This window comes from Astyanax mexicanus, chromosome 16 (genome assembly GCF_023375975.1).
Source record: "Astyanax mexicanus isolate ESR-SI-001 chromosome 16, AstMex3_surface, whole genome shotgun sequence".
NCBI lineage: Eukaryota > Metazoa > Chordata > Actinopteri > Characiformes > Acestrorhamphidae > Astyanax > Astyanax mexicanus.
In genome coordinates, this window is record NC_064423.1 from 41,500,893 (window position 1) to 41,520,143 (window position 19,251).

Sequence of the window (19,251 nt, forward strand, 5' to 3'; positions counted from 1 at the left end):
GGCCTAGTACACAGTTTTGGAAAAAATGAAGAGAGCACTTCAGTTTCTGAATCAGGTTCTCTGATTTTGCTATTTATAGGTTTATGTTTGAGTAAAATGAACATTATTGTTTTATTCTATAAACTACAAACAACATTTCTCCCAAATTCCAGATATAAAAATATTAAAATATTGTAATTTAGAGCATTTATTTGCAGAAAATGAAAAAAATGTCTGAAAAAAAAGATGCAGAGCTTTCAGATAAATCTCAAATAATGCAAAGAAAAAAAGTTCATATTCATAAAGTTTTTAGAGTTCAGAAATAATCAATATTTGGTGGAATAACCCTGGTGGTTTTTAATCACAGTTTTTGTTCATGCATCTTGGCATCATGTTCTCCTCCACCAGTCTTACACACTGCTTTTGGATAACTTTATGCTGCTTTACTCCTGGTGTAAAAATTCAAGCAGTTCAGTTTGGTGGTTTGATGGTTTGTGATCATCCATCTTCCTCTTGATTATATTCCAGAGGTTTTTAATTTGGTAAAATTAAAGAAACTCCTCCTATATGTTCTATCACTGTTGTTCTGTACATTGAGGTTTACCTGCTGTGCTGTTAATCGCTGGTCCCCAGGTGCTGTTGCTAGACACTGGGCATCCTCAGTAGGCCTGAATTCAGTAGGGCTGGTTCTGGGTGAACTCGGGCTCAGGTTCGGGCTCAGGCTCGGTTCTGCCGGGATGCTGCCGGATCTGGTCCTCATCTCTGGACTGGCCCGGTTCTGAGCATCAGCCGCACTTCCTCCAGCCGCCACATGAGCATCCAGCCCAGGGGAACCCTGCAGGAACAGAAGCGTGCCGTCATTAGCGCCCGCGCTAAGCTAACGCTGACGATCACGGCTTAACCTTGATGCTGGCACCATGGCAACAGTGCCAACAGAGGCAGAGAGGCGGCGGAGGAGAGGGCGAGAGCCGAGGATGCTGCAGCGAGAGTTCCTGACGCGAGAGCGAGAGGAAAACAACGCGGCACCCACGCTTCCCTGGCACACGGAGGAGCACAGGCCGCCGCCGCCGCCACCCTTTCAGCAGAGTAAAATAAGTCTCCTGATAATGAGGGGCTTAGTTACAGCGCCAATTATAATATGTAAATCCCACATCTGGGGCACAGAAGGCTTCTCTGAGTAAGCGGCATTAAACACATCACAGATTAGACTGCCTCTCCTTCCTCTCGCACGCCGCCTTCCCCCGTCACAATCCCACTAATGCGAGAAGTTTCCAGAAAAGCCCAGGCGACTGCATCCGCAGCTAATGCCAACAAATGTCAGAGTTGGGAGGCAATAGCCCGTGAGCTCGACAGAGCCCCTCCTCCTTTCTTTGCTCTTTCTTCCTCTCTTATTCTCCCTCTCTCTTTCTTTCTCTTTTTCTTTCTCTCTTTGACTCTTTCATGCTTCAAGAAAACAGTTGCACCCAAAAGGAAGTGTAGGATGGCAAAGCTGCTAAATAAAAGTTACCAGAACCAAAAAATGACTAAACGTTCAGACTGATGTGGGAAACTCTTGGTCATATTTATTATTTAATAAATGTATAATTTATTCATATTTATTAACATACAGAAATAGTGTAATGTAAGGTACAGCCTGGAGGCGGAGCAGGGCAGAAAGGAGAGAGGTGGAGGGAGTTAGAGTGAGGTAGAGCAAAGTGCAGAGCGTGAGGTTGAATGAGTTAAAGTAGGGTAGAGTGAGGTAGATTAGAGAGGTAAAGTGAAGTAGAGCGCAAGGTTGAATGAGGTACAATAGAGAGGGGTGGAGTTAGAGTAGATTAGAAAGGTATAGTGAGGTAGATAAAGGTAGAGTGAGTTAACAAGAGGTAAAGAAAGGTAGATTAAGGTAGAGCGAAGTAGAGTAAAGTACATTAGAGAGGTAAAGTGAGTTTGAGCAAGGTAACTCGAGAAAGATAAAGGTAGAGGGGTTGATTAAGGTAGAGCAAAGGAGAGAAGAAGGTAGAGAGAGGTAAAGTGAGGTACAGAGAGTGAGGTCGAATGAGGTACAGTGGAAAGGGGTAGAATAAGGAAGATTAGAGAGGTAGAGTAAGTTAGAGTGGGGTAGAGCAGGGTAGGTACTGGAAGATAGACATAGAATGAGGTAGATTAAGAAAGAGTCAAGTAGATAATGAGGTAGAGTGAGGCAAAGTGAAGTAGAAAGCGAGGTTGAATGAGATACAGTGGAGAGGTAGATTGGGGTAGATTGGAGAGGTAGAGTGAGGTAGAGAACGAGAGTGAGAGGTAGAGTGAGGTAAAATGAACAGTAGAACGAGGTAGATCAGAGAGGTAGAGTGAGGTAAAGAGAGGTACAGTAAGGTAGATTAGGGAAGCGCGAAGTAGTGTGCAAGAGTGAGGTAAAGCGAAGCAAAGAAATGAGGTACAGTAGAGTGAGGTAGATCAGAGAGGTAGAGCAAGGTAGACCGAGGAAGATTGAGGTGGAGTGTGGTAAAGAGAGGTAGAGCAAAGTAGAGTAAGGTAAAGTAAAGACCATGAGGTTGAATGAAGTACAGTAGAGAGAGGTAGAGTGAGTTAGATCAAGGTAGATTGAGGAAGATAGAAGTAGAGTGAGGTAGATTAAGGTAGAGTGAAGTAGAGAATGAGGTAAAGTGAGGTAAAGCGAAGTACAGAGCCCGAGGTTGAATGAGGTACAGGAGAGAGGGGTAGAGTGAGGTAGATCAGAGAGGTAGAGTAAGTTAGAGTGAGGTAAAGTGAAGCACAGAGCGTGAGGTTGAATTAGGCACAGTAGAGTGAGGTAGATTATGGAGGTAGAGTGAGGTAGAGTGGGGTACACACTAAGAAAAGGAAGTACAGATTTGTACTTAAAAGAGTATAAAGCTTGTCTCTGGGGCTGTACCTTATAGTGAGGTACAAAAAAAGTACCTTTCAGTGAAAGTCCTTTTTTGTACCCATGGTTTTTGTGCCAGTAAAGATTATAAAGATTATAAACATTATCATCAACTAAATATATAAGTTTATTAGTGCAGTGATACAGAATACTGAATGTACCATTTGGCTGCAGGTTAAATGGTACAAATTTGTACTTAGTGCTGTTAGAAATTACTTTGTTCTTCAGAGGGAACAAATCTGACCCTGTAAAAACCAATATTGTACCATTGAGGGTACAATTGTGAAGAGTGTACCTTTGAGTACAAAAAAGTACACATACTCATACTTTTAGAGGGTAGATTAAGGGGGAGTGAGGTAGAGAGCGAGGTAGAGTAAGGTAAAGCGAAGTAGCTAAAGAGGCAGAGTGAGGTAGATTGAGTAAGGTAGAGACAGAGTGAGGTAAAGCGAGGTACAGATCGAAGTTGAACAGTAGAGTGAGGTAAAGTGAGATTAGGAAAGATAGAGGTTGAGTGTCGTAAAGATAAATAGAGGGATTAAGGTAGAGTGAAGTAGAGAACGAGGTAGAGTGAGGTAAAGGGAAGTAGAGAGGGCAAGTTTGAATGAAGTACAGTAGTGAAGTAGAGTAAAGTAGATTAGAGAGGTAGAGTGAGGTAAATCGAGGTAGAGATCGAAGTTGAACAGTAGAGTGAGATAGAGCAAGGTAGATTAAGGTAGAGTGAAGTAGAGAAGGAGGTAGAGTGAGGTTAAACATTAAAGGGATAAACTGAAGAGTAAGTTATCTTGTCCTCTCTCTCTCTCTCTCTCTCTTTAATGCTCGGTGTCTCTCGCTCGTCTGGATCATTACTGCAGGATTAAGAGCACTGGGTTTCTGGCGGAGTGCTGGGAGGAGAGGGTGGATGAGTGGAGATGGATGGAGCTGGATGGAGCTGTAGTAGAGTGGGAGTGGGTGCAGTTGGGTGGAGGTAGGAGGTCTCGGGAGTCTTGGGAGTGGATGGTGAAGCTTCACAGTGAGGAGAGCAGAGAACACCGCCTGCCAGCTCCCACAATTCCCTCAGCTTCTCATTAATCTCAGGTTAAATAAATACGTGCTGCACCCGAGCGCCTCCTCCTCCTCCTCCTCCTCCTCCTGTCCTGCCTTTCATATCTCAGAGACGGTTAAGGGAGAAAGATGATAGATGGATTTATAAAGAAATAATAAAATACACTAATTTGCCCCAGGAGTGCAGATCTGCGCGGGGAGCCCGCGGGATGATTGGTGTTCGTCCTGCGATTTTTACCCAAGTCCTCACATCAATAGAGCTAATAATAACTTCTATTGTCGACTTTGTTTCTCCTCCAGTTCTGAGAGTTTGATGGCTTGGAGCCGGTGCTGAGAGGTGCTGTTGGCCTGCGTGGAACAGTGTGTGTGTGTGTGTGTGTGTGTGTGAACTGTAAGAACAAACGTGTTGGGACACCTGCTGATTCTTTGTTCTTCTTAAAATATCAAGGATATTAAAAAAGTATTAAAAAAGATTTTTTACTTATTTCTAGTCGAGGATTCAGTGAAAAAAAAGAGAGAGACAGGTAGAGTTAGGGTGGTGAGGTAGAGGTCACCATAAATAAATAAAATAATTATTAAGACTAAAACAGTTTAAAGGCCCAATCTTACAATGCTCATTGCTATCTCACACCCCGTCAATTGCCTCTTCAGGTACATTTCTGGAGTTTTATCTTGTTTATCTTGGTAACAGAAAACACAGGAGCTCCACTGACTGAATACAACCTAGGCAGACGCCAACATTCAGACGTTCATCGCTAATATAAGATTTCACTATGATGACACTCTTGGTGATATAACAAAACACTGAATTAAAAAAAAAAAAAATATATATATATATATATATATATATATATATATATATATATATATATATTTCATGGATATAATCTGATGAAATGAGATTATATCTATGAGTTCTACATTGTAGATTAATATTAAAGATATGAAATCGATTAAGGGACACTTAAAATTACGTAGTAAACAGTGTAAGTAAAAGTTTTTCCTCCACATTAATCCCCTGATCTAAACCTGATCAACTGAGATGGTGATTTGAGGTGATTTAATTGTGATGCTTGAAGGAGAAGCAGCACCTCTATTGTTCAGCACCTGCAGGAACTCCTTCCTTCAAGAGTTCAAGAATTTAACTTTACAAACTATTTTATTCTGAGACAAATTAGTGCAGTCAATACAAGCGCTGAAAAACTTTTTAGAAGCTCTGGGCCCTACTTTATTGATCTATCAGTGAGCTGTCAACCATGCAGCTTGATTTAGGGCGTGGCAATGTGTCTTTGCTATCGTAACAACGGGAAAAGTACACCTTGCACGTCTAGAAATGACAAAACGAGAAAACTATTCCAAGTGTTCCTGTATAGCTTTAGAATAGTCTTCAACATTAAATGTAAAATGTAAAAAATCATAAAAAGAATGAAAGAAAACATTAAATGAGAAGAGCTTGTGTCCAAACATTTTGATTGGTACTTTATATTGAGATAATGTTAAAGATTTGATTAATCATACAGCCTTATTGAAGCCAATAGTGCAATTCCAATCATAACTTTACCTCAGCAGTGTTACTCAAGTGTGGGTCTATCTACACTGTTTAAAAAAATCCTAAATTTAAAGGATACACTATATTACATACAAACTTAAATTATTATGACTTAAATTATTGTTTTTATAAGTATTATTTAAGTTATTCAATCTTTTTACTTACAGTATATTTTCAAATTTTAAGGTGCATTTAAAATTCTTTAATTTTCCCAAAAATAATCAGGGCTCCTTATAATCTGGTGCTCCTTATGTATTAATTCTATTAGTCAGGTATTAAGAAGCAGTAAAGACACTCTGCTGAAGTACAGAGTTATACAGGAGTTTCAGTTTAGTTCTCCAGCAGTATTAGCTGCTAACCGCGCTAAATGCTAGCTCTTTTGCAGTTGAGAGATGAGTATTATCGGCCTGTAGTCTGCTGCTAACATTGACTAGCACTGCTGGAGCAGCATTAGCATTAGCCGATAACTGCAGCGCTAGCTCTTTTTCCGTTCAGAGATGAGTATTATCGGCCTGTAGCCTGCTGCTATCCCCTGCTAGCACTGCTGGAGCAGCATTAGCATTAGCATTACCTGCATTACCTGCTAACCGCTCTTTCGCCCTTCAGAGGCGGGTATATCATACTGTAGTCCGTGTTAAAACAAGCTACGTGGGACAAACCGCTAGCTAATATCACCCAGTGTACTCAGTGTAGTTTTGGGCGGTTAGCTGCTAATGCTAATGCTCCAGCCTTAGTTCTGGAGAAATTTGTGAATCTACGCTTACTGTAAATAAACAGAAAAGCTTTACTCACCCAAATAAAAAATAAGTTTTCAGGAGAGAAATCTGTGTAGATTAACATCCAGCACTCGTTTAACTTTAAAAGAAAAGTCTTTTTTTATTATTGTATATTTTATTAGCTTAGCTTTGCTCAACTTAGTTAGCAGAATATAGACGTTTATCTGTTTAACTGTACCGCAGAGCTGTTTAACTGTCGCTCGGAGCTTTTTAACTGTCGCACGGAGCTTTTTAACTGTCGCGCGGAGCTTTTTAACTGTACCGCAGAGCTGTTTAACTGTCGCGCGGTGCTTTTTAACTATCTTGCGGAGCTCTTTAAAAGTTAAAAAGCTCCGCTCGACAGTAGGTGAGTGTTGCGAGACAGCAGCAACAGGAAAGGGAAAGGATTTGCTCTTACTGCTTCTCCGTATTAGGCTACAGAGGGGCATGTAGTGTCATGTTACGATGTTTGTTGTAAAAAAGAAATCATCACAGATTTGAAAAAAATTTAAAAAATTCTAATCCTGACCCCAAGAATCGATTCTTTGTGGGATTCCCAAAGATTCACAGCCCTTATGTTGTGTATTTGTATTTTAGCAACGAGTGCAAATTAAAATATAATTTTTATCAGAATAGTTCTTTATAAAACTTGTCCAGAAACGTTAGGAGTTAGAGTACAGCGTATCTGAAGGTGTGAAGGTCTTAAGTGCTTCTGATTTCCTCCTGCAGACGAGCTCAGAGCGTATCGCCATCTGTTTACAGGGAGGCTGTCAGAAGCCGTCACCATAAAAACACATTACCCTTCTCCCAATAGAGACGCTGCATCAATTCAATTTCCCTCCCTCTCTCTCTCTCTCTCTATTTCTCTCTCCGTCTCACTTAATTAATACTGAAAAAAGAGACATGGAGGCATGAGTTCATTTCTACAACCCAGTCTAAAATAATATTCAATACATTAAACTAAACACAGTCACACACTGAGTACAGCAAAATATTTAGCCTGAAATTAAACCAGGGATGTATCTATAATGTCATTCTGACTAAGATAAAGATAAACTATCATAAAACTATCATACATTTACCTCAGCAGTACTGGTTTATTCATGAATGTACCTCAGTAGTGCTATTCCAATCATAGATTTACCTCAGCAGTACAAGCTTAGTCAAAAATGTCCCTAAGTAGTGCTATTTCAATTATAAATTTCCATCAGCAGTACCAGTCTATTCATAAATGTACCTCAGAAGTGCTACGTCAGTTGTTAATTTACCACAGCAGTACCAGTTTAGTCATAAATGTACCTAAGTAGTGTTATTCCAATCATAGATTTACCTCAGCAGTACAAGCTTAGTCAAAAATGTCCCTAAGTAGTGTTATTACAATCTTAGCTAGTACAAGCTTAGTCAAAAATGTCCCTTAGTAGCGCTATTTCAATTATAAATTTCCATCAGCAGTACCAGTCTATTCATAAATGTACCTCAGAAGTGCTACGTCAGTTGTTAATTTACCACAGCAGTACCAGTTTAGTCATAAATGTACCTAAGTAGTGTTATTCCAATCATAGATTTACGTCAGCAGTACAAGCTTAGTCAAAAATGTCCCTCAGTAGTGCTATTTCAATTATAAATTTCCATCAGCAGTACCAGTCTATTCATAAATGTACCTCAGAAGTGCTACGTCAGTTGTTAATTTACCACAGCAGTACCAGTTTAGTCATAAATGTATTCAGTAGTGCTATAACAGTCATAGATTTACCTCAGCAGTACAAGTTTAGTCATAAACGTACTTCAGTAGTGTTATTCCAATCATATATTTCCCTCAGTAATACAAGCCTAGTCATAATTGTACTTCAGTACTGCTACTCCAGTCGTAAATGTACCTTAGCAGTAAAAGTTTAGTCATTAATGTACTTCAATAGTGTTATTCCAATCATAGATTTAGCTCAGCAGTACCAGTTTAGTCATCAATTCACGTTGGTAGAGCTATTACAATCATAGATTTACCTCAGCAGTACAAGTGTAGTCATAAATATACCTCAGTAGCACTATTTCAATAATAGATTTACCTCAGCAGTACCAGTTAAGTCATAATTTGTACTAGAAGTGTTATTCTAACTACAAATCTACCTTGGCTGTACGACTGTAGTCATAAATGTACCTCTGTAGTGCTATTCCAACTATAAATGTACCTAAGCAGTACAAGTTTAGTCATCAATCTACTTTAGTAGTGCTATTTCAATCATGTATTTACCTCAGCAATACAGGATTAGTCATATATTTACTTGAGTAGAGCTATTCCAACTATAGATTTACCTCAGCAATACAAGCTTAGTAATAAATGTACTTTAGTAGTGCTATTCCAGTCGTAAATGTACCTCAGCAGTAGAGGTTTAGTCACAATTGAACATCGCAGTGCAATTCCAATCATAAATCTACCTCAGCACTACAAGTTTAGTCATTAATGTAATTCAGTAGTGTTATTCCAAACATAGATTTATGTCAACAGTACAGGTTTAGTCATAAATGTACTTCAGTAGGGCTATACCAATTCACAGATTTATATCAGCACTACAAGTTTAGTCATCAATTTACTTTGATAGAGCTATTCCAATCATAGATTTACCTCAGCAGTACAAGTTTAGTTATAAATGTATTCAGAAGTGCTATGCCAGTCAAAAATTTACCTCAGTAGTGCTATATTTTCTACCAGTGAAAATTGATTATTTAATTCTTACTTTTAATAAACAAGTAGTAGTTTTGGTAAAGGATCTACAGATCTGCAATAACATTCTTAGATATGCACCGAAAAATAATATGTGGACAAGTAAAACGCCCAAATAACTATGAATTTTAAGTCATACTGCAGTGTGTCCTCTAATCTTAGGATTTTTTTAAGCAGTGGAGGCAGACCCATTCTTGACTAACACTGCTGAGGTAACAATATGATTTCTAATTGAAATTGTGTGGAATAGTAGTGCTATTTCAATTCTAATTTTACCTCAGAAGTCATAAATGTACTTTAGTAGTGCTTTTACAATCACTGATGTTCCTCAACAGTACCATTTTAGTCAGATATGTCTCTCAATAGTGCTATTCCAATCCTAAATGTACATTGGTAATGCTATAACAGTCAAGGATTTACCTCAGCAGTACAATTTTAGTCATAAATGTACCTCAGTAGTGCGATTCAAACCATAAAACTACCTAATTTTAGTCATACAGGTACCTTAGTAGTGCTATATTAATCATACTTTTTCCTCAGAAGTACAATCAGATTTACCTCAGCATTATAAGTTTAGTCATGAATATACCTCAGTAGTGCTATTCCAATCATAGATTCACCTCAGCAGTAGAAGTTTAGTCATAAATGTATTTAGTAGTGCTATTCCAGTCGTAAATTGACCTCGACAGTACCAGTTTAGTCATAAATATACCTAAGAAGCACTATGTTAACTGTAAATCTACCTTGGCAGTACAACTGTAGTCATAAATGTACCTCAGTAGACCTATTTTAATCACCATTTTACCTCAGAAGTTTTGGTCATAAAATTGTACTATAGTAGTAGTGCTATTACAATCATAGATTTACCTCAGCAATACAATTTTAGTCATAAATGTACCACAGTAGACCTATTTCTATAAGAATAGGTCTTAATTAGGGAAATAATGTTGCCTCAGAAGTGCAGTTTTAGTCACAAATGTACCTTAGTGGTGCTATTCAAATCATATATTTACCTTAGCAGTACAGTTTCAGTTAGAAATGTCAGTAGAGCTATTCCAATCATATTGTTACCTCAGCAGTATGACTCAAGTATGGGTCTATTTTATAGATCATTTCAGAAATGAGCAATTCTATATTATATAGAATATATAGAATCTATAGAATATATCATTATTAACTGTTTTCAGTGGTAGAATCTGATTTCTGATTTAAATCACTGGTGTTATTTTAGAATAAACGAGTTTGAGTTCACTGAGTCTGAGCTAAATAAATAAAACACTGTATATAAAAAGAGCACAGCGCTGTTTTAAAGGCCAGATCTTTCTCCGGTGTGCCCTTGCTCTTGGCTGTGCTCTCGCATATACGCGCGATTGTGCAGCGCGAGCGAGAGAGAGAGAGAGAGAGAGCGCGAGAGCGAGGGCTTGTGGTGAGAGCTGTTTGAGCTGTGTGGTTAAGGTGATGTTTAGTGAGAGCAGGGAGGTGCAGAGTGCAGGTCTGGGTTGTGGTCAGTGCTCTGTGTGGTGGTGCTGCATTGCTCTGCTCGCTGCAGATGCATCAAAACTCCGGCCAATCCGGCCACCGACTGCATCACCCGCCAGAGTCCTACAGCTTATACTGAACCCACAGAATCTGCATTCACATACAGAGCAGCAGCAGCCAGAACTCAATACAGCAAACTCTAAACAACTCTTTAAAACTCTCTAAAACTTTAAAAATCTCAAAAACTCTAAAGCTAGGAAACTATAGCACTCTAAAACTCAAACTCTAAAACTCTTAAACTCAAACTCAAAAGCTCTAAAACTCTCTAAAACTCTGTAAAAACTAAAAATCTGTAAAACTCAAACTCTAAAACTCTAACACTCAAAGTAGAAAGCTCTAAAACTCTAAAGCCCTAAAACTCTCTAAAAATTGAACACTCTAAAATGCCAACAATATAAAACTCAAACTCTTAAACTTAAACTTTAAGACTCTAAACCTCTTAAACTCTCTAAAACTTTAAAAATCTCAAAAACTCTAAAGCTCGGAATCTCTAACACTCTAAAACTTTAACTCTAAAACTCTTAAACTCAAACTCGAAAGCTCTAAAACAGGGGTCTCAAACTCATTTTTGCCGAGGGCCACATTGGCATATTGGCTGTCCTCTGAGGGCCAGATGTAACTTATAAATATAAGAAAATGTAACCAGATGTAATACAAAATGAATGTAATTACTCCTTAATGTTAAATAACTCTCAATATACTATTTATTCAATCAAATATTACAGTTGCATGGAAAAATGGTTGCTTGTTGCTCTATTAACATAAATCCTTTTAATTTATAAGTTATATTAACTTTGATCAAAACGTTTGATACTGAAATAAGGCTTAATAAATATAAAATCAAAAATTGTGAGCTGTGACAGATTTAGCATTTCCTCAGATTTAGCAGTTCCTCATCCAACCACTAGTCGGAGCTGCAGCTGCAGCACCACAAGCCCGCAGTCTTTGCTTAGTCAGAGCTGCAGCCCAGCCACGGGCTACAGGACTCAGCTGAGCCAGTCTGGAGCGTTTTTAAAAATTTGTAAGTTCTTCTGTGTATGAAATAAAATAACCCCACTAACCGGATAATACAGCTCTCTACAGTTCATCTTTCAGCCCAAGCAGCTAACAGCAGCAGTTTAGAGCAGCGTCACGGAGGCACTGCTCGGATTACATTATAAACAGGTCAGTTAGCGCGCTGCTAACCTCAGGATATTTATAACTACGGAGTTTAGTGGACACACCACGGCTGCAAGGTTAGACTGTTGAAGGCTACTGAAGACTACTAAAGTAGGCAACGCAGCGTAAGCAAAAAAAAACAAAAACCACACACACACACCAAAATACAAGTTAAGATAAAATATGAAAACGAACATAATAAAGCATAAATAATTAAATTGAATTGCGGGCCAGATGTATGTTTATTTTGTTAACCCGTGAGGGGCCGTATGAAACCGCGTCGCGGGCCGCATGTGGCCCGCGGGCCGCTACTTTGAGACCCCTGCTCTAAAACTCTAAAGCCCTTAAACCTCTAAAACTCAAAACATCTCTAAAACTCAAACTCTAAAAATCTCTATAAAAATGGCTGAAATGCTAAATCTCTAAAACTGTAAATCTCTGAAACACTCTAAAATGGCAACACTCTTAAACTCTAAACCTCTAAAACTCTAAAACTTTAAAAATCTCTATAAAAATAGCTGAAATGCTAAAACTATATAAAACTCTTAAAATCTTAAAAAAATTATATAAATCTCTAAAACTCAAAAACTCTAAATCTTTAAACCTCTGAAACTCTAACCTCTCTAAAACTCTCTAACACTCAAAAAATCTCTAAAACTCTATTTCGAACACTCTAAAACCTAAACTCTAAAAATCTCTAAACCTCTGAAACTGTAAACCTCTAAAACTTAGCTCACTGGAGTCACTATATCATTTGAAACCTTTAATTTCATTAACTTTGTCCTTTAATTTAATTATTCTTTTGTTTTACCTCTCAGCCTTTTTACCTTTTTATTTATTTTTTATTATTTCATCCTCTTATTTAGTTTATTTTTTGTTTTACTTTTTTTTTTTACTTATTTTAATTATTTACCTAGACGTTTCATATTTTAGATTAACCTGATTAAACACTTGATTTTAACTGTATTGTTTTATTGTTGTCTCTTTAGGTTTTAGATGCTGGACTGCAGTGAAAATGAGGATTAGGCTGAGTGTGTTAGTGAGTGATGAACTCACCGCGTCTTTATCTCCACAGTTTGCTGCAGAGGGAGGCTGCTGTTCCGGTGACGGCGCCTGTGCCGGCACCTGTGCCGGGGCGAGTGTCGGTGCCTGTACCGGGTTGGACTCCGCGCTTGCCTGTGCCGGGAGCAGATCCGGCGGTGATGGCTGGGGTTTCTGTAGGAGGTTCTCCAGGTCTGAGGAACCGGGTTCTCGGACTGGTGGAGGTGGAGCATCTGCCTGGGAACCATCACAGAGAACGGCGGCTGGCGGCAGGTCTGCTGTCTGTGGCAGGTGGTTGGTGGCGGCAGGTTCGGGTACGGGGGGTGGCGTGGAGCATTGGGGGGGAGGTAGGGTGGACTGGGGCATTAAGCCGGTGCCCTCGGGGTCACAGCACCTCTGGAGGGTCTGTGAGGAATTGCAGGCAGGCTGCTGGGAGCAGGGGACCGAGTACTTGTCCAGCTGTGCCGGGTATTTCTCCAGCGGCAGGGACTGTGCCGGCCGGCAGTGCAGGCAGCAGAGCGACGGCTGGCTGAAGGGCTGGTAGGCACAGTCCGGCTCTCGGACGGGGTGGCACAGGGAGGACCGGGCCAGGCAGGCCACAGGCTGAGGCCTCAGGATACTCGGCCGCCCCACGCCCTCCGAATACGGCCGGCTTCCACCGTCCACACTGAGCTGACCTACAGTACAGAGATCAAAATCAGATATATTAATACTGTCAGTACGGGTGTTGTAACAAAGCACTGAAAGCACTGTTGCATTATGGGAACATACGATTCACTACAATACAATCCCGCTAGTGCAGCCAGGAGAGCCAGTGGGCGTAAGCAAAGTGGGCAGAGAATGACACAAACGCTTTTCTTCACCAAGACAAAAAGTTTTGTCTCTCTAGGATTTGACCCCCATGAGTCGGGAGAGACAGCAGATCCTCCTCCCAGCTCTCACAATCCAAAATGAACGGCAGAAAAGTTTTTTTAAAGGTCTCCTTGCGCTAAAATCCTCTTTTTCTTGTTCTGTATGAAATACGGCAGGTCTCTCTGAGTTGTTAATGATGTTGCACATGTAACTGTTCTTCAGCCTCCCTTGTCTGCAGCAGCTAGTAAATAAAATCCTCAGAAAAACAAGTTGATCAGGAAAAGCTCAAAGTCGACATCAACCAGTGAGTTCCTGGCCTTGCCCACCTCGGCTCGGGACCGCCCACAGATAAAGCTGAAGCCGGGCTGCAGCAGAAGGAGCTATAGCTAAGGAGGAGCTAACAGCTCTGTTTACTCTGGGCTAGTTAGTGTTAGCTATCTTGTATAAGTAACTGTAGGTTTAAATCGGATCTCCGGTGGATTCCGCGTTTTACAGAGAACTGAAAGAAACGCTCAGATTCGGATTCAGTGCTGTATCTTTATAACTAAGGCTGTAGGTAGGCGTTCTCTGATGCAGAGCTGTTAGCCAATCAGAGGCGATATACTTGCATGTATGAATATTCATGAGCAAGAGCCAAAATCCTGTCTTTCTTCAGAGACCACTAATTCAGTGAAGTAAAGCAGAATAGAGGCTAAACAGAAACACCTGAGGACTTTTTTTCTTTAAAAAACAGCTCACATGGTATTTATTTATACTTGAGACACAACTAGACATTTTAAAATAAATGAAAAAACAATGGAATGAGACTTTTAAAAATTACAGTTTTGGCTACTTAGGTCCCCTATTATCACCGACCTTGTTATTTCTGCTCAAAATACACTGTATTAACCGTTCATAACAACTCTTAGCATGATACTGTTGGCTTATAATGTGAGTAATCATGCATATTTTTTCGAATTGGTTTGCTAATTGGTGGGACTGTGCAGCTCTCATTGGTGAATAATGACATCGCATTTGTCCTGTGTGGGCTTCTGTACACTGATCACGTCAGGAAAACATGGCGACGAAACCCTTGTTCACTTCAATGTAGGCATCCTTAGTAGTGTTGCATAATCCGCCTTATAATCCTTTATATATATATATATATATATATATATATATATATATATATATATATAAAGTCTGAAAAAATATATATATATATAAATTATATATTGATGGTTATATATATATATATATATATATATATATAAAAAACATCAACCCCCAGGTTCTACTCACCGAGTGTGGAGATCTGCTTGGTCCAGAAGCTGGCGTCCCAGTTAAACTTGATTTTTAGCGGCGCCCAGGCCTCCGAGTGGATCAGAGGCTCCAGTAACTGCTGCATCTGAAGAGCAATCTGACAAATAAATAATAGATCAAACCTCTCCATCACAGACACGGCAAAATCCAGTCATAAATAGGCTTTTGAGAGCTTAGCAGCTTAGCATTACACGGTATATCTGGCACGAATATAACACGTTATAATATCACCTTACAGTGTGAAAAATACAGTAACTCTGTGTTTCTGTTCTAGAGGCTAGTAGCTTAGCAAGTGAGCTTCAGAACTCACCACCATGCGACTTATTAAGAGTAAAGCCCTCTGATTGGCTGAACTTAACATGTTTTAACCCTTGTGTGGTTTTCGTGGGACCCGTTTTCATTTTTCATCAAATGATACAAAAATATATTTTTTCTAACTCAAACTCATTGGCATTGGCTCATTTTTTGTGAAAAACATATATCAAAACACATTTTCGATTAACACACACTGTACACCCCCCCCCCCCCCCCCCCACACACACACATACATATATATATATTACATACAGTCTGTTTGGCCAAGGGCTAATAAACATTGCTTCATTTGTAAATTTTAAACTAAACAAATTTTCTACTCATATCTTGAGTTTAATTCATTTTCTTTTACATTTTATTAAAAAACTAATAAAAAAAGAGTAGCACTTTTTAAAAGAAATGTAACATAAGAAAGGTAAAGGGCAAATATTAACCATGTAAGCTGTTTATATTGCTCGCAATTTATGTGAAGCAAGCAATATAGTAAAGCAGTGAAGTAAAGCATTTTAATGTAAAATTGCTTAATTTTGCTGAATTAAATACAAGTAACAAAGTAAACGAGTAACAAAAATATGAACACCACACAAGGGTTAATCATCAGATTGAGGGTTGAACATTTACTGTATGACTGAATTAAATGTGTGAGCAGTCTGTAGAAGCTTAGTCTGTAAAAACTGAACTCAGTATTTGAGAATTTTCAGTTTAAAAGTAACTCAGAATTAAAAATCCCTGCTGCCGGAAATACCATATACCAGGGGTCGGAAGTTAAGCAATTAAGTTTGCCCGCAGGCAAGATATTTTACAAGTCATTACGTGGCCACACAAAAAATGCGTTTTGTAAAATGAAGTGTAACGGGATGGAGTGCTGCTACAGATTAGTAGCTCTCCAGCCCAGAGGGTTGTTGAACCCAATTGCAGAACAGTTGATCTCAAAGCAGGTAAACCCAAGAAGAAATAAATAAATTAAACACACTGCTACTCACGCGGGATCGAACCTATGTCGCCAGGGTCACGTTTCAATACACTACCGCTGCCCCAGCTAGTGAAAAAAAAGCCCTTATAAGGAGATATGGAGCTCAAGAATAAGCAGAAAAACGAGAATGAGCGGAAATTAAACTAAAGTCACTATTTTATTATTTATTTTTTCATTATCATTCATTATAGTTCAAACAAAAAACCTCATGGGCCAGATGTTTCATGCTTATCACACCTATTGCCGCCCCCCTGCTGTATAACAACGTAATTTTTACGACTGCGATTTTAAGACATATAATGGGATGTGAAGATGAAAACTGTCCCAGGGTGTGTATTTATTACCTACCAGCTCTTTGCTGAAGAGCAGTGGGTTCCTCCTGTGATGGGCCACCGCCCAGGTGATGAAGTTGTGTACGTGCTCCAGCTGACTGCACAACTCTATCGCCCCCTGCAGCTGGTCCTCCAGACGCTGCTTAAAGCCACTGGAGATATTCTACAGAAGAGAACATCATTTATTCATATTTTTTTTACTGTTTTCTCCCAATTTAATCCCACCTATTCAGCTGCTATTCAGCTGTATATCCCCCCATCACTAGTGATGCCCCAACACCACTCTGCCTGTTTTCCCACTTTTGGGTGGGACCAGAGACTGTAAAAAAAGATGGACGCCATGTCGCCGTTCCCATTCATTCAGTGAAAATGAAGCCAAAATCTTCCTCCATGTTGGCGCTCCTGATACCCGAGTCTGTAGAGCGCAGTAGAGACCAGAGGAGGGAGAAAGACTGTGGAGAGCAGCCTACTCATTTAAATAACCCCGCCCCTGAGGACTGCCTCGAGGTCACAGGCTGCAGAGCGGGGCCGAGCAGAGCTGACGGTCTGTTATTGGTCCCGCCCATAACCAGCCCTTTTACAATAACCACACCTTTTTTGAATAGAGATGAATAACGTTTAAATACCGAATTCTGTGGGGATATAAAAATATGACAATATGAGCAGAGGTTACACTAGCTGCTGCATTTAAATAATGGAGGTAGAATTACAGTTTATTAGAAAAAAAAAACGTGATTGAAAGTTGTCTGTTTTGCCATTGAAACCTATGGGGATGGGTGGAGTTACACAGCTTTCTGAAACCGAACAGCAGGGGGCGCCCGACCTGTGGTGGCTTCACTTTTGAGAGACGATGCGCTGTCCAGCTATACACAGTCTATGGGTGGGACCATAAATTGGGGAGAAAAATGGCAGAAAATTTATTAAAATAGCTATGAATAATTTCACTGGTTGCATTTACAGTAGTTTAGCCTGTTGTTGTGACGCTAAATTACATATAAAATTTGGAAGTTGTCTGTCTGCTTCATTTTTAAGGGTGTTGGGAGACAGATTTATCACATTTTAAGACAAATTAAGGCCTTTATTTTGTATAAATGGACTTAAAACCTTTTAAGACTCCTCACTGCAGTGATTAACTGTTAAATTCAGTAGAAATTCAGCCTTCTCTGGCCAGTAGGGACAGTTACCGTATTTTTCGGACTATATGGTGCACTTAAAATCCTTTAATTTTCCCCCAAAAATAACCAGTGCTCCTTATGTATGAATTCTATCAGTCAGGTATTAAAAAGCAGTAAAGTCACTCCACTGAAGTACAGAGTTACACAGGAGATTCAGTGTAGTTCTCCAGCACTGACAATTGCAGCATTAGCATTAGCCGCTTATTGCTATTTCCCGGTTCACAGGCAATATATTAGACTGTAGACTGCTGCTTACCTCAGCTAGCACTACTGGAGCAGCATTAGCATTACTTGCTAACCTAAGTGCTAGCTCTTTTGTAGTCTGCACGCTTACCACGTTAAAAGAAGCTACGTAGGACGAACCGCTAGCTGATATCACCCTGGCTTACAGGAACACTGAAGGTTCCTTACTGTAGTGCTGTCGGGCGCCGTTAGCCGCTAATGCTAATGCTCCAGCCTTAGTGCTGGAGAAATTTGAGAATCTAAGCTTACTGTAAATAAACGGAAGTGCTTTACTCACCCAAATAAACCGTTTTCAGGAGAGTTTTTTTTTTTTATCTGTGTGGATTAACATCCAGTGCTCGTTTGACTTTAAAGAAAGTGTTTTTTTATTACAGTTTTGTTTACTTAGCTTAGCTTTACTTAACTTAGTTACCTACCACCCAATGCACCTTATAATTGACTTTATACTGCGAAAAATATAATATTAAATATTTAATATTTTGTATGGCCATGGAATTTTTTTTTTACGTTTGCAGTTAAAAAGAAGTCACGTCAATTTAGGGAGATCTGGGGACAATTTAGGCGTTTTGTGGAAGAAGATTCATTTAAAAATGTATTTAAAGATTGATGTATGATGTCAAAATGTCTGACAGTGATGCCAACAATAGTTTTTTGTGTCCCACTGCAACTGTCATTTTATGTTATTTTATCTGATTTTATTTTTATTTCTTTATTTATATTATTTTATTGTTATTATTCAACCTTTTTTTGTTTGTTGTCTCGTTATTATGGTGCTGTTAAATGTATGTGTGAATTAGATATGTGTGGTAACTTTGTATTATGTTAAGTGTTTGAATGATATGTTTGGTTAAAAATGCATCAATAAAAAGAATATAAAAAAAATAATAATAATAAAAAAAAATATATATATATATATATATATATTCAATATAATTAATTTCAGAAGAACCCGGGATTCAGCAGGTGTCCTAATTAGCTTTTCCATACAGTGGACATCATCTGTCCCATTATTTCCATCTGGATTCATGGAAAAAGGACACAATTCCTTCATCCTGAGATCAGAACTGATGATATTTAGTTCTAAAGCCGGGGTCAGCTGGACACTGCAGATGAATGGAGAGGAAAAGAAAGAGGGAAGAGGGAGAGAAAGTAATTACCTCCAGTTGCTCTATTAATAGGTTGGCCCGTTTGTTCAGCTCGTTCATCATAATCATCTTGGCCATTTTAATCTGGTTTTCCGCCTTCCTTTGTGTGATTTTTACACCGTGAAGTCTGGGAACAGAGAAGGAGGAGACATAATGATGATTACTGATAGAGGAAAGAGAAGAAAGGAACATATAATATGGTAGATCTTCTGAATATATCTACACTGATGGGCGTGGTGTTCTGGTTATGAA

The 19,251-nt window shown here is 39.2% G+C and overlaps 1 protein-coding gene across 1 annotated transcript in view; it reads right to left on the minus strand.

Annotated features, from left to right (window-relative positions):
* The window catches only part of trim66 (tripartite motif containing 66), a 56,496-nt gene that overhangs the window by 26,011 nt on the left and 11,234 nt on the right, over positions 1 to 19,251 (minus strand). Inside the window, exons 3-7 of the mRNA XM_022670119.2 lie at positions 19,012 to 19,126; positions 16,453 to 16,599; positions 14,796 to 14,913; positions 12,678 to 13,339; positions 584 to 814 (exon numbers count right to left, since the gene is read on the minus strand). Coding sequence (XP_022525840.2) covers positions 584 to 814; positions 12,678 to 13,339; positions 14,796 to 14,913; positions 16,453 to 16,599; positions 19,012 to 19,126 — 1,273 coding nt within the window. The remainder of the gene's footprint in view (positions 1 to 583; positions 815 to 12,677; positions 13,340 to 14,795; positions 14,914 to 16,452; positions 16,600 to 19,011; positions 19,127 to 19,251) is intronic.